The sequence below is a fragment of the Palaemon carinicauda genome, chromosome 4 (genome assembly GCF_036898095.1).
Source record: "Palaemon carinicauda isolate YSFRI2023 chromosome 4, ASM3689809v2, whole genome shotgun sequence".
Taxonomy (NCBI): Eukaryota; Metazoa; Arthropoda; class Malacostraca; order Decapoda; family Palaemonidae; genus Palaemon; species Palaemon carinicauda.
The window spans coordinates 49,445,494-49,458,677 of NC_090728.1; the positions used below are offsets into that span (position 1 = coordinate 49,445,494).

General features: G+C 38.0%; 1 protein-coding gene and 1 long non-coding RNA gene across 6 annotated transcripts in view; one reads left to right on the plus strand and one right to left on the minus strand.

The window, feature by feature from the left end:
- Window positions 1-51: 51 nt before the first annotated feature.
- On the plus strand, window positions 52-9,836 carry LOC137639935 (uncharacterized). Its single transcript, XR_011044289.1, has 3 exons — window positions 52-185; window positions 2,398-2,551; window positions 9,703-9,836. It is a non-coding gene; the product is annotated as an uncharacterized lncRNA (long non-coding RNA).
- Window positions 1,721-13,184, minus strand: part of LOC137639934 (uncharacterized) — a 40,295-nt gene continuing 28,831 nt past the window's right edge. For 3 of the 5 annotated variants that reach the window (XM_068372230.1, XM_068372231.1, XM_068372229.1), the window contains 3 exons: window positions 12,088-12,140; window positions 9,124-10,042; window positions 1,721-2,533 (listed from right to left, as the gene is read on the minus strand). In XM_068372230.1, the coding sequence (XP_068228331.1) occupies window positions 2,406-2,533; window positions 9,124-10,042; window positions 12,088-12,140 (1,100 nt within the window). In that variant the 3' untranslated portion in view covers window positions 1,721-2,405. Of the gene's footprint in view, window positions 2,534-9,123; window positions 10,043-11,368; window positions 11,509-12,087; window positions 12,141-13,184 lie in introns of those variants that run through there. The other 2 variants (XR_011044287.1, XR_011044288.1) reach the window with 2 other exon arrangements.

Genomic DNA, 13,184 nt, shown 5'->3' on the forward strand with positions numbered 1-13,184 from the left:
TTCTTAATTATGTAATATTTTTCTATTTCGTGTATTTTATTTTACAGATATTTCAATTCCACTTTCAATAATGGTGGATTATTATACCAAAACAATTGGATTTTCCTCGAAAATACACATGTATAGGTGTACTTGCTCTCACAGAAGGTAACTGTTTTGACCAACTCTAGGTAAACCTTAAACAAGTATGTATCACAAGAAAGCATTTATAACATAAATTGTACAACAATTGTTAATTATTACAATTATATTTACATTTACATAGTAATCAGTGAGATATCACACAAGTATCATAATTACAAATATTTTTTTTTTTTTAGAGAAAATTGATTTTGTCATTAAAATCATTGTATCTGTACAAAAGGCACATTTAACCTCAAATTTTGATTAAATTTAAAATTGATATTAAATAATACCATTGTTCTATATTACATAAAGTAATAGTAACAAAGTACTAATATATAAATATTTATTTTTATAACCAGCATAATTTCCCAGTGCAAGTTTTATGTGAATAATAATACTGTCAGTTCATCAAGTTTTAGATACTACAATGATACCGACGTATAGTTCGGGAACAACCTAAGTTCGCTATCACTTTCAAGTGATCCGTGCCTGAAAATTTGCCGTGAAACAAAAAACTAACGCTACGGGGCAAATACTATGGTACAGTACTGGCAAGCTGGTCCGTGTCACATATATGACGACAAATCAAATATTCTTGTATCAAGTACTCAATTTTCCCTAGAAATGCACAATTTATGAGACTCACTCCTGTGTTATAAGGAAGCTGAAAGAGATGTCTTTGTTACATTTCATCATCTTATTGAAAATGTGAAATAGTAAAATGTGCAAATGAAAGAATAATTAATACAATTTACAAATACTGGCAAACTGAACCTTTCATAGTCTCTAATAACACAAATTGCCATGTACGTATGACTATAGGTACATTAGCTTGCCAACAATTGACAACTGTATGTCCGAAGCATAAAATGCAGTGAAAAAAAGTGAATTTACAACTGTCAAGAATTCTTAAATTTAAAGAATTAAATATATAAACAAATTATATACAGGGCAGTGCTCACATGATGATGGTTATACAGTATCACCAATAATCACAAAATTACATTTCTATGTAAAGGGCAGTCTACTTAGTATAATATATCCATATTAGAATCAAATAAAATGAAGGGAATTGATAATTTGTTAATGATCATTGTTACAATATTTTTTTTTATGTAGCACAGCAAACTTGAGCACCTTAGTTATCTACAAAAGTGAATGACATAAAATGTACTTGCCTTAGCACTTACTTTTGTATGGATTACTTAAGGAGGCTTGAAAGTACTATTACAATAAGATTTTGTGTTATTACTTTTTATAGAGAAAAAGTTCTGGAATTATATTGCCAAAACTATTTAAAAATGGTTCGGTGGGGAAAAATTTCAAGGGTAATAATGATATTTCAGGGTAATGATAATGTACAAAAATGCTCACCAAACTGTAGTAATACTACCGACATAAAACATAAATTTCTGAATATTTGCACACAAAATGTGCTATGGCAATAGCACAACTACAGTAACATTTTCCTTCAGCACACCGTTACAATGAACGGGCAAAACTTCCTTACATGCCAAAATTAAGTGCAGTATTATTGTACAGTATTTGCTATTACAAAAAGCCATCAGTACTGCATGGGGTAATCCTTTTCTTAAAAGTATACTATACTAATAGTACCTGCATGCCTTTATAATTGGTGACATTTTGAACTGGATTATTAGACTAAAATCTGATACTTTGAAGATTACTCCACGGATAATTGACGATATATTCCCAATTAATATTGCACAGCAGTTCTTTGCACCTAAAATAAGAAAAACATTAATAACCTAGTTCATCCATCAAAATAATTTGGCTACAGGATTTAAATGGAATTTTAAACCCACAAAAACTGCACCAAATATGCCAAGCTTTCCTAGTAAATGCTGGTAAAAGAAGTAAAATAAAATATCCCTGTAATAGGTAGTGCTTATAAGTTTGTCAACGTAAATATTTCCTTAAAAATGTGTTCCTGATACCTAGTAAATTTTCATAAAAGCAAGTTTTTCATTCTCACTACAAAAACATTAAAGACCTGACACTTAATAACATCTGTCATAAAGGTAATTCTAAGTATTTTTTATCTTTATATAGATACTAAATAACACCTTCAGGACATGATCCAACATTGCAGATTTAAAGCTTTGATATAGACTTTCATTCTGATGATGATGATGATATGCATTGTAACGAGCATTGACCTTAGGCAATTACAGGGTAACAAATATAATGGACCTGAAATTAATAAATTTCAGGCACATACAGCACATAATTTTCCTGTTAATATTATAGGGCAATTTCTACAAGTATTGCTGTCTGGGACGTCCAGTTTTAACCTTGACATGTGGGTTGCTTGGGGTGGAGCCTCTAATGTTTGCAGGCATGTCCCGAGGACCAGCCGGCTTCTTTGGTATAGGAGTTGGGTATTCTGAAAAGAAAAAACAAGGTATTGTATTTATTTCAAATTATTTTACTCAGGCATATTAATATTTGAAAATAAATTAAGTCATACAGCTATTTATAAGAATTTGCAATACTTTTATCATAAAGTAAAACCACCTTATGCACTGTCGTCATGTTCCCAGAACCCGGTGCTTGCAAAATTCCGCAGATAATAGGCAAGATAGACTCTTGAGGTTTTAATCCATTTTTAAATACTCAGTAAATATAAAATATACCACAGCAGTGATTTTTGTACTGTAATGATAATATACAGTAGTACAGTACATTAAAATCTTATACCTGTACTGGCTATATTGATATCCTCACCACCATCTTTTGCTTTCATACTGTTTAAGTATAAGAATTTTAATGTACTGTGCTATATAAATTACTGTACTTTATACTGTACATTACAATAGTAATAACATGATTCTGTCCTATATGCTACTACTACTAATAACAATAGTAAAAGAGTAATTAAAAAACAAACCAACAATAACTTCATCACCATAACTTGCTAGGATACTGGTCAATTTGAAAGAGTCTTCTGACTCCAACTTGGAAGACTTGAACATACTTGGAAATTTTGATATTATTCTTTTTCAGGTCTTTCTGTCACAAAATAGGACTGTATGATTCAGTTTTTTCTTATAGAATGAAGGTTACTGTTCAGATGTGGATGAGACTTTTAGGTAATGTGACTTCCTTGGAGAATTTGTCTCAATGGGATGCCTATAGATATGATGGCATTGCAATTTTTCCTTGGTCTATATTGGAACAAAATATCCGATCGAGACACAATATCCCTTCAAGTAATGAAAAGCAACTTCAACTGCTGAGTTGGTGGAACCATCGAAGTTTTATCCCAGGGAGTTTCATTGGAAATTAAAATCCAAGACACCTGTCTGTTCACAGATTCTTCACTGGAAGGATGCAGAGCAAATTTAGACTTCTTACATCTGTGAGCAAAATGGTTGTTGCATGAATCAACTCTTCATATCAATTTCTTGGAGCTTCTAGCGATATTCAAGGCCCATCAGGATCAGAAACTAACAGTTGAGGGAAAAACTGGGTGATTTAAAAAAAATGACTATATTGGCCTACATATAGCACCAAAGGGGCAAGTTCACATCACTATCTCCCTATACAATACAGCAGAGGTACTATTGACTTGGACAAATTTAAGAAAAATAACAGTTTCTCCTCAGCCCATTCCACAAAAATTTAGTATCTTGGCAGACCAGTAAAGCAGAAAAAGTTAAATTCTTCCAAATGAATGGTCTCTTCAACTATCAATATCATTATTATTACTTGCTAAGCTACAACCCTAATTGGAAAAGCAGGATGCTATAAGCCTAGGGGCTCCAACAGGGATAAATAGCCCAGTGAGGAAAGGAAATAAGGAAAAACTACAAGAGGAGTTTAGGAACAATAACAAAAAATGAAAATAAATCTTTCAAATATTAACTATAAAAACTTGAAAATAACAAGAGGATAAAAACTTCAAACTAACAAGAGAAAGCGAAACAAGATAGAATAGTGTGCCCGAGTGTACCCTCAAGCAAGAGATCTCTGACCCATGACAGTAGAAGACCATAGCACAAAGGCTATGGCACTACCCAAGACTAGAGAATAATGGTTTGATTTTGGAGTGTCCTCCTAGAAGAGCTGCTTACCATAGCAATAGTCTCTCTTCTACCCTTACCAAGAGAAAAGTAGTCACTGAACAATTACAGTGCAGTAGTTAACCTCTTGAGAGAAGAAGAATTGTTTGGTAATTTCATTGATGTCAAGTGTATGAGGAAAGAGGAGAATGTGTAAAGAATAGGCCAGACTATTCTGTGTATGTGTCGGCAAAGGTGAGACGAGCCGTAACCAGAGAGAGGACTCCAATAAAGTACTTTTTGGCCAGTCAAAGGACCCAATAACTCTCTAGCGGTAGTATCTCAACGAGTGACTAGTGCCTTGGCCAACCTGTTACCTAACAAATATGCCTAGAATTTGGAAGTGTGCAGTTGACCGAAGGTACGCATGTTTGCTACATCAATGAACAAAACGATAGAGGAATTTAGTCTATCAGTTCCAGATTTCTTAGCATGAAGGTGGTGACATGTTATAACACTAGTTGAATTTGAACCTTTCTGCATTTTCACTTCATCATGATTTATCAGGTGGTCTATGGCCTGTTGTTGGAGTGTCCAAGACGATGGAAGTACAGAGCCAACCTTTTAAGAAAATTCAAACAACCAGTTCCGAAGGCAATTCATGCAAACCCATACATGCTACATCTAACAGCATGAAAACTGTAAGAGATCTTTGTGCTGGTACCTTTCGGACTCGGAACTTAGGCTTGAGACTGTGTGAGGCAGCAAATGGGGCACCCAACCTTCTTTTGATGATTCTGTGCAGGCATCAAGTCCGGAGGAGGGACGAGAAGCTTTTCCTCTGTCACCCACCATAGCAGATCCATCACTCGGTCCTGTGCTATAGGAACTAGGGTGTCTGGGGAGCCGGTGTGTTGGTTCTACACAGACTTCAGCTGCCATTGCAGGGATCTGATTCTGAGGCAGCTGTTGAGAACAAGACGAATCAGGGAGGTTAGATGACTTAGGAGGCACAACCACTGTTGGGCTGGTAGATCTTCCTGTCTGAGGAAGGGTCTTGCCACTTCTCTCAACCTGTGTACTCTGTTGTCTGATGGAAAGACCTTTTGTTGGTTGGTGTCTATGGTCATACCAAGATAAACCAGTAATGACTTCTTGAGATTTGTCACTATCCCTAGATCTTGACAAAACTCTAGAAATATGTCTGGTGATGGAGACGGATCATCTCCGAGTCTGCTATAATCAGCCATTTGTTGAGGTATCTTAGGAAACGAATGCCGTTGTGAGCCCAAGATGACACTACGGCGAACACCCTGGTAAAGACCTGAGGTGCTGTTGCGAGACCAAAGCAGAGAACTTTGTACTGATAGTGATTGTTCTCACGTATGAATCTGAGATGTTTCCTTGAAGAAGGATGGATTGGAATCTGGAATTTGCGTCCTGGAGATCCATTGTGCACATGAAGTCCTTTGGTCTTACTGCCTGGATGACCATGTTTGCTGTCTTCATCCTAAACGGAGTCTGTTGGACAAATTTGTTCAGAGGCGAGAGATCTATGACTGGTTTCCAGCCTCAAGACGCCTTTTTCACAAGAAAGAGTCAACTGTAGAAGAGTGGAGACCTGTCTAAGACCCCTTGGAGAGCGCCCTTCTGCAGTATGGTCTGAACTTCAGACCCGGAGGGCCAGCTCCTTTACGGATCCCTTCGTATAGAAGCTTAATAGAATTGGATTTAGTGTCAGAGGAGAGAGATTGAATGAATGGGACGTGAGACCCTACACCGATCACCTTGATCGTCTAAGGATCCGCCCCTTGGAACTGCCACCTCTGCCAGAGGCGTTGCAGGCATCCTCCAACTAGCGAACTGATGAGAGGATTGCCCTCCCTAGTGGGAGAGACCACCTCGGCCACTTCCCTACCTCATTTCTTTCCTCTGAAGGACTTGCTCCCTTTCAGCTCTTTAGCCTGAAAGGGCCGTGCTTAAAACACCTTTGTCAGTCCAGAGGATCTGGAAGTTGAGGGTTTCAAGGTACTGGGCTGAGGAGCCCTTCCATATGGTTGGGAAGTCATGGCCTTGTGGAGGAGAGAATCCTTGGAGAATTTTCTCCACCTATCAGCTGCCCTTCCTACCTCTTCTGGGTTGAAGAGATCAGCTGCCCTTCCTATCTCTTCTGGGTTGAAGAGAGAGGATCCCTCGAGAATCTAATTTCTCAGGCACTTGACCTCCACCTTCGGCACCTGCCTGTGGAATCTTTCGATCACAGTATTCCATCGCTTGAGGATAGCATTCGCCCACTGGTTAACCACGAGGTGCGAAAAGAACTCCAGCGTTCTGGTACCTGATGAAAGGAGACTCAAGAGACCATTTTGTAGACTCCTTAGACAGGTCCTCGGAGCACACAATGTGGCCTACCGACCCAAACCATAAGTCGAGCCATGAAGCAGCCTGCATGGCTTGGATTGCACCTTTTTCTATGTTCAGGAGCCCAGATACCAAAAGTGAAGCTCCCAACGAAGAGTCTGAATTGGAAGACTCCTAGTAAGGAATTCTACCGAGGGGTAGAGAGTTACATTAGGAAGAGGCTCGTTCTCGATGTCGTAATACTTCCTTTGGAGAATGAAAGGAAGTAGGAGAGACCTCTATGAGGAACATGCTCTCAAGGAACTGGAAGTGCCTGCTATCTGGGAGATAGCTTTTCTTCTGGCTGCTGTCAACCCTTGCGACCAGGGCAAAACTGCACTGTTCTTAGGGGGGTCTTTGGAACTGTTTTAGAGTCTTTTGACTCTCTGAGGAGGGAATGGCTCTTCCAGGATGGAAGGCTGTGGAAGAGCTTGCGGTTCCTTCAGGATGCTAGTCTCAGGGATAGAAGATTGCACTTCTGCCAGTGGTTTGGAAACTGGACGTTGGTCCAGAGGAATAATCTCTACCGGTTGAGGCCATAAGGCATGGATGGTGATTTTCCTGGGCGAACCCAGATTCCTGCTCGTGCGCGGTTAGATGATGTCCGCATGAGGTGGAGTACCATGCTCCATCCTCTTCTTCCTGTAGTATGCCTGTCTCCTGGGTAACTTGGTGTTAGACGGAGTTGCTCTAGGTCTTGCCCCGAGTCGAAACGTACCCTTTCCTGGACACTGGGTCTGGATGGAGAAGACTGCTATGTCCTTGGAACAGCTCTGCCTTGGGCAGATTTCCTCCTAGGATCAGAAGGGCCACCAGAGGAAGATGCCCCCAATGTCGAACCCTACTAGAATTCGTGGGGTAGGCCTGATCTGGGCTTGTCGAGGCTGAGGGGGCGCTGGAAGAGCTAAGCCCATTAATGACTTCTGCAGGGTAGACACAAGTGTCATACCACGAAGGAAGCTTGCCTCCCTTCGACAAGTTTGGTGTTTCCTCCAGGAGTCCTAGAGGAGGAGAACGCCTCTTGGTGGCATGGCATTTGGGTGCCTGACGCTCAGGGAGAGTCTTTGGAGCATGAGGAGGTCCTCATTCGTTGTTCGAAGAGGCTGATCAAGAGAAATGGGGAGACCCAAAAACTTATTTGGGGGTTCCTTAAACTCTTCTTGAAAAGGAATCGGCCTGCCGTTAGATGAAACATTTGCGAAGGTGTTGGGTCCGCGATATGAAATTGGGACCTCAGCATGTGAAATACGTGCGAGATTGGCTGATTCCCGTGTGAAATCAGGAGATTGATGTGTCAACGGGGGTGATTCACGAGCAGAAGCGCCTGTTTCACGAGCGACTGGTGATGATCGGGAAGGAGGAAGCCCTAGGCGCTCCTGTGGCACTAAACCTAGCTAGAAGTGGAGATGGAAGCCTCGTAACTAGGGGGAGCAACAACCACCCCCTCCCCCGGTACCCGAGATTGCCAAAAAAGGTAGTTGGTCTGCACCCCTACTCGATTGGCCTCTGGAGGAAGGCAAGTGAGGAGGAGCTTCGGAGAAAGATCTAGGATTACGAAAAAGAAGCCTGAGGTCTTTTCACTCCAGAGGCAGACCCCAGGGGAGAAAGGTCTCGCTTGGCTTTCTTGTTCCTGCGATGCCCAAATTTCTCCCACTGGGAGGAAAGGACACTCCCTAAACTCATCACAGGGGGAACCCTGCTCACAACGACGTACGCTCTCTACCAGCCAGAAGAAAAAACTGACGTGGTTCACCGAACCTTGAGCAGATATAGGTGGCTGGGTAACCCCCAGCCACCCACTACAATGGTTAGGTTGGGTTACCACCTCGCATTTAAAGGCTAATGGCTACCTTCCAGCTTCACCGAAAGAATATCCATAAAAATAACGTAAGGTTTGTTAGTGAGGGAACAAACAACTCTTGTAAGACCAAAGAGGAACGGTTAGGTGTAATGAATGATGGCTACCAGCGCCCTGAGATTTTCAGCTCTGGATACTCTCCAATCCAGTCATTATACAAGTGAGCTGGTGCGCAATTTCATAATTATCTTTTCCGTCCTTCACTCTGTGTCATACCCCATACTGACCAAGAGTGGGTTTTCATGTTGAACAAGTATGATTTTCATACACCTCTTTCAAGTTTCATTAAACCTGAAATCATCTGCAGAATATAAAAATCCTGGTAGGCTACCAACCCAAGAGCCCGTGTCCTACGGAAGGTGGGACAATCTTGACAAACTGACAGTAAAATTGTGTGAATAACAGAAATGATAAGGGAAGAATGGTAGAAACCCTTTAGCCTTTGGACCAACATTACCTTAATTTGAAACAACTTTAAAACAGCCTACTCTACCGAGTGGTGATATAATATTACTGGGTTTAAAAATGTTGCCCTGTGCTTCCAATTTAGTGGATACGGTTAAGTGAATTTTCAGCATAGATATTTTCTTATAATGGTATCAATAGTTCAACAGTGATTATTCAAATCAGTGTATAAGGAGGTTTTACTGTACTGTATCTTTTATGAAAATGTTCTAGAATATTTGAATGAAATCAGATGATTTTAATACTTACTGTAGTCTTGTACTACTTGGGAGAAAACATTGATATTTGACCCTGAGCTTGCACTCTTCTGGATGTTACGAATACCAGCAGTAGGAGAGTTTGATGTTACATTGTTTGCTGGGCCACCAATAGAATTTCCTGGATTTCCACTTTCAGTGTCTGTTTTTTCCCCTCGTTGACTCAAATAGGACTTAAAATTAGCAGCAACTGACTTTGAATTCATTTTTAATTTCCCCAAAGCCTTAACCAAGGGCTTTGGAGAAGTAGATGATGAAACCGTTTCTTTGTGTTGTTCTTTGAATCTGAAGTCCTTTTCTTCTTTCACTTCCTTGGGAGTTGAAGGATAAAAGGCAGATTTTGGCGATGAAGGTATTTGGGGCACTACCTGCTTATTCACATTAGTTCTCCATTTTTTGAAAAGGTTAGGTTTCGTAAATTTATGAAAAATACCCTCATCATCTGAGGTATCGGTACTGCTTTCTATAACCACAGCTTCCTCATTTTTATCCTGACTATTTACAGAAGTAACATTAGGTAGTATTATATCATTCTGATTGCTAGTTGGTGACGGTCTCTGAACATTTACAGTGTCTGGCACTGACTGAACTGGATTAGGGGCTAAATCTTGAGGTGGCACTGTGTTTTGCGACGGGCCGGGTGGTGACTGGTAAGGTGAAGAGGATGACGATGATGCTGAAGACAATGGGTTTGGTGAAAATTGCTGACAAGACGGATGATGAGCTGATGTAGACTTTGATAGCACTGGTTTAGGTGGTGGTGGTTTTATGTAAGGAGTGTGGTGACTTGGCAGCGGAGGAGGGGAGATGTAATTATGTGGCGGAGGTGGTGGTGGGTCTGGATACTGATATGCTGCAGCTGTTTTAGCTGGTATGGCAGGTGGAAGATCATCATCACTTACTGGCCAACTCTGTTGAAGAAAACAGCTTCTAAATTACAAAAGAAAAAAAAAATTGCCTTAAGCAATCGAAAGATTTGTATATTTCTCATAATGTACAAGGTCAATATCATAAAAATTAGTGTTATTGTAACAAAAAACTATAAAGATGGGTGACTATATAATAAACATCTTGGAAACTCAAAATAAAACTCCATGCCCACTATTAAGTGCAGTCATTGCATAAATTGTTGATAACAAGACCTTTGTTATGCATCATTGTATCTATCTCATATATACACAATTGTTTTCACAATTTCTATTTCATAAATACACATGCATATAAATAACTGTGGATATTTTTAACCATTTCATTAAGTGTTAAGGTTATAATTTTATGGAGGTCTCAAAGTGTTTGCCAAAAAAATTGTATACGTAGCGGGGATTAAAGGGATATTGCCAGATGACTAAAAAAAAAAAAGAAAAACCTACATTGATCCTAGTACTGGTTTTATATACAACAGAATAGTGGTGTTTTTAGTAAGTCAAATATAGGACAGTTGGTATAACCTTTAGTGCATATTCATATTCTACTCGCAATGCTCAATTCCAATTTGCAGCTGTTTACTTGAGAATTATGTCATATATTTCTGCATAAGATTAAATACATTTAGAAAGGATGAAATATAACTAATAGTACAGCTAATAATGTAACATTTGAGAAAACCAATATTTAAAACTAGCCTATACACTGATCCCTATTTGACAAAACCAAATAAAACTGGAGCGAAGGAAGCAAGCTAAAGGACTAAAACATTGTTTACCACCATCTAACCTTTGATATTCATGACTGTGAATATCATTATTGTCATTTATAAAACTTTCTTAAGTACAGCACTGTATGATCAACTTAACTATCATCCACACCCACCTACTGTAGCTTTATTTCAACATTGTTAGGCAATTTAGTACTCTTCTCATAGGCCTAATACAAGTTAATTTGCATAATTTTCTTCTGACGATAGACACGGTTTTCAAGAAACATTTCACAAAGAATTTAAGGAGTTACAGTACTCCACTGTATAGAAGTACAAAGTAAACTAATTAATCCTAGTTTTTATGAGATGAATTTGATTGTATTCTGGAAGAAATCGTGAATGCTTTGTGTTTTCCTGGAAACAATGGAAAGTGCCATTTCCTATAGAGGGCATCTTTTGTTAAGCAAGACATTGACAAAATTCATGGATGTTTCACAACTGTTACTGTATTAAAAAAAAAAACCAAGGATTCACCCACTATAATTTTGCAACTAGTTTCAGTTAGAAAGTTTTGTTAGTATGATCAACATGAAGAGCTCACAAAAAGCCCTACGAGGCTGTCTGGCTGGCGCATATACAGTTGTGTACGTTCATGTAGTATAAGAAGAAAAGCAGGAAATTCTAGCCAGCGCCAGCCAAACATCACAGTCAGGACTAGTAGAAGTGATAGTTCAGCCCTTCCTGTATAGGACAAGAGAGTTGGTAGGTCTCCACAACTCTTATTTAAAACATAAAAATCTTTCTCAAATATCAATTGAGTAATAACTGGACAATTTTCAAAGTAAAAAAATAATAATTTATCCAATGAATTACATCTAAACCAGCCTGCAACAGATGCTATACTGTATAAGCTTAATACTGTACTTTGTATAAAAACAAAGTATTTCAATTAATATTTGTGGGGTTGAAAAAAATCTAAACTGAAATAAACTGCTGGAGAAATATTAAATAAAAATCTAAAATGAAATTAAATTGAATTAACACGTTTTAAAAATATTTTGTCAAAAGCCAGATATTTTTTTGTCCTAAGTTACCAAGTGGTCTATTGGTGAATTATGCATCCTGAGGCTGTGAACCCTATTCTGAAAAATTACTTATGGGCTGAAGCATACTTCATAAAGGCTAGTTCTAACGAAAAACGTAATAAGCAAAGAAATTTCTTACATGCTTGAAAGGTCACGTATCTTTATATGAAAAACAGTAATGTTTCAGAATGGGGCTTTATGGAAAGAATTATTACTACCAGTTATGGCATCTCACCTGCTTTGAAGTTAACATTGTTTGCCTGTAGTTTTCTGAAGCACTGTTAGCACCTGGAAAAGAAATTAATTCATAAAAATAACGAAAATACAATTACCGATAGCATAATGGGGTATAAGAGAATTTAACATCTGCATAATGGTAACTTAATAATATGTGTTAAGAAATAAAAAACTACCTAATTAGTAAGATCATAATTTCGATATATAGTGTACAATAGTTTTTAATTCAGTGGCCCGAATTTCTTTTATTACTTTCTAGATCTTTTCCTGTTAAATGTAAAGCTTGAAATCATATGTTTGCATTGAATGGTGAAATATACTGTACTTGCAAATTAAAATTAAATATACAGTACCCCTTTCTTATCATATTTATATTTCCTCAAATATTATGTGTTAAATAGGTGAGGAATATATGATTGAAAAAGCTACTTTGAATTTTAGGCTAAACTCAAGATATTAAAATTGATAAAAATGAATGAATCTTGTAACAATATGGAATATTCATGTTCTGACTATATCTTACAAAATGCTTAGTGATTTTCATTCTACTATACAGTACTCTACAATAAATGCAGGTTTAAATAAATAGAGCATAATGCTGTACTTGAAAAAAAAAAAAAAGTGTTTATATTTTAAAAATGTGAACCTGAACCAGTACTTTTCCAATATTCTATGTCAGTCGTGAAAGGTTATGACAGTTCTTAAAGTTGAATTGCCTCATTTGTGACTTCAATCTCCTGTTAATTTTTGTGTTCATTGATATGACCTCCTGATTCTCAGCTTAATAACCAACATCCTGAATTTGGAATATTGCAATAATTCCACAAAAACAGAACTACTCTTCGATCAAATTTGCACCTGAATAATGTTCTGCGTACCACCAGATACCGTAGATGTGACCTAACCTGAAGGGCTGCCACACAATTCTATATTAGGCCACAATTTTCAGTTTTCCATGTTTTATTTTACACATCTTTGAAAGTTTGTAAGTTAAGGTGTGTATTTAGGAACTTAATTAGTATTTAGAAACTCAACTTGAAAAGAATAAAAAAGTAAAACAGATATCTTATGATCAGTACAATGATAAAATACATG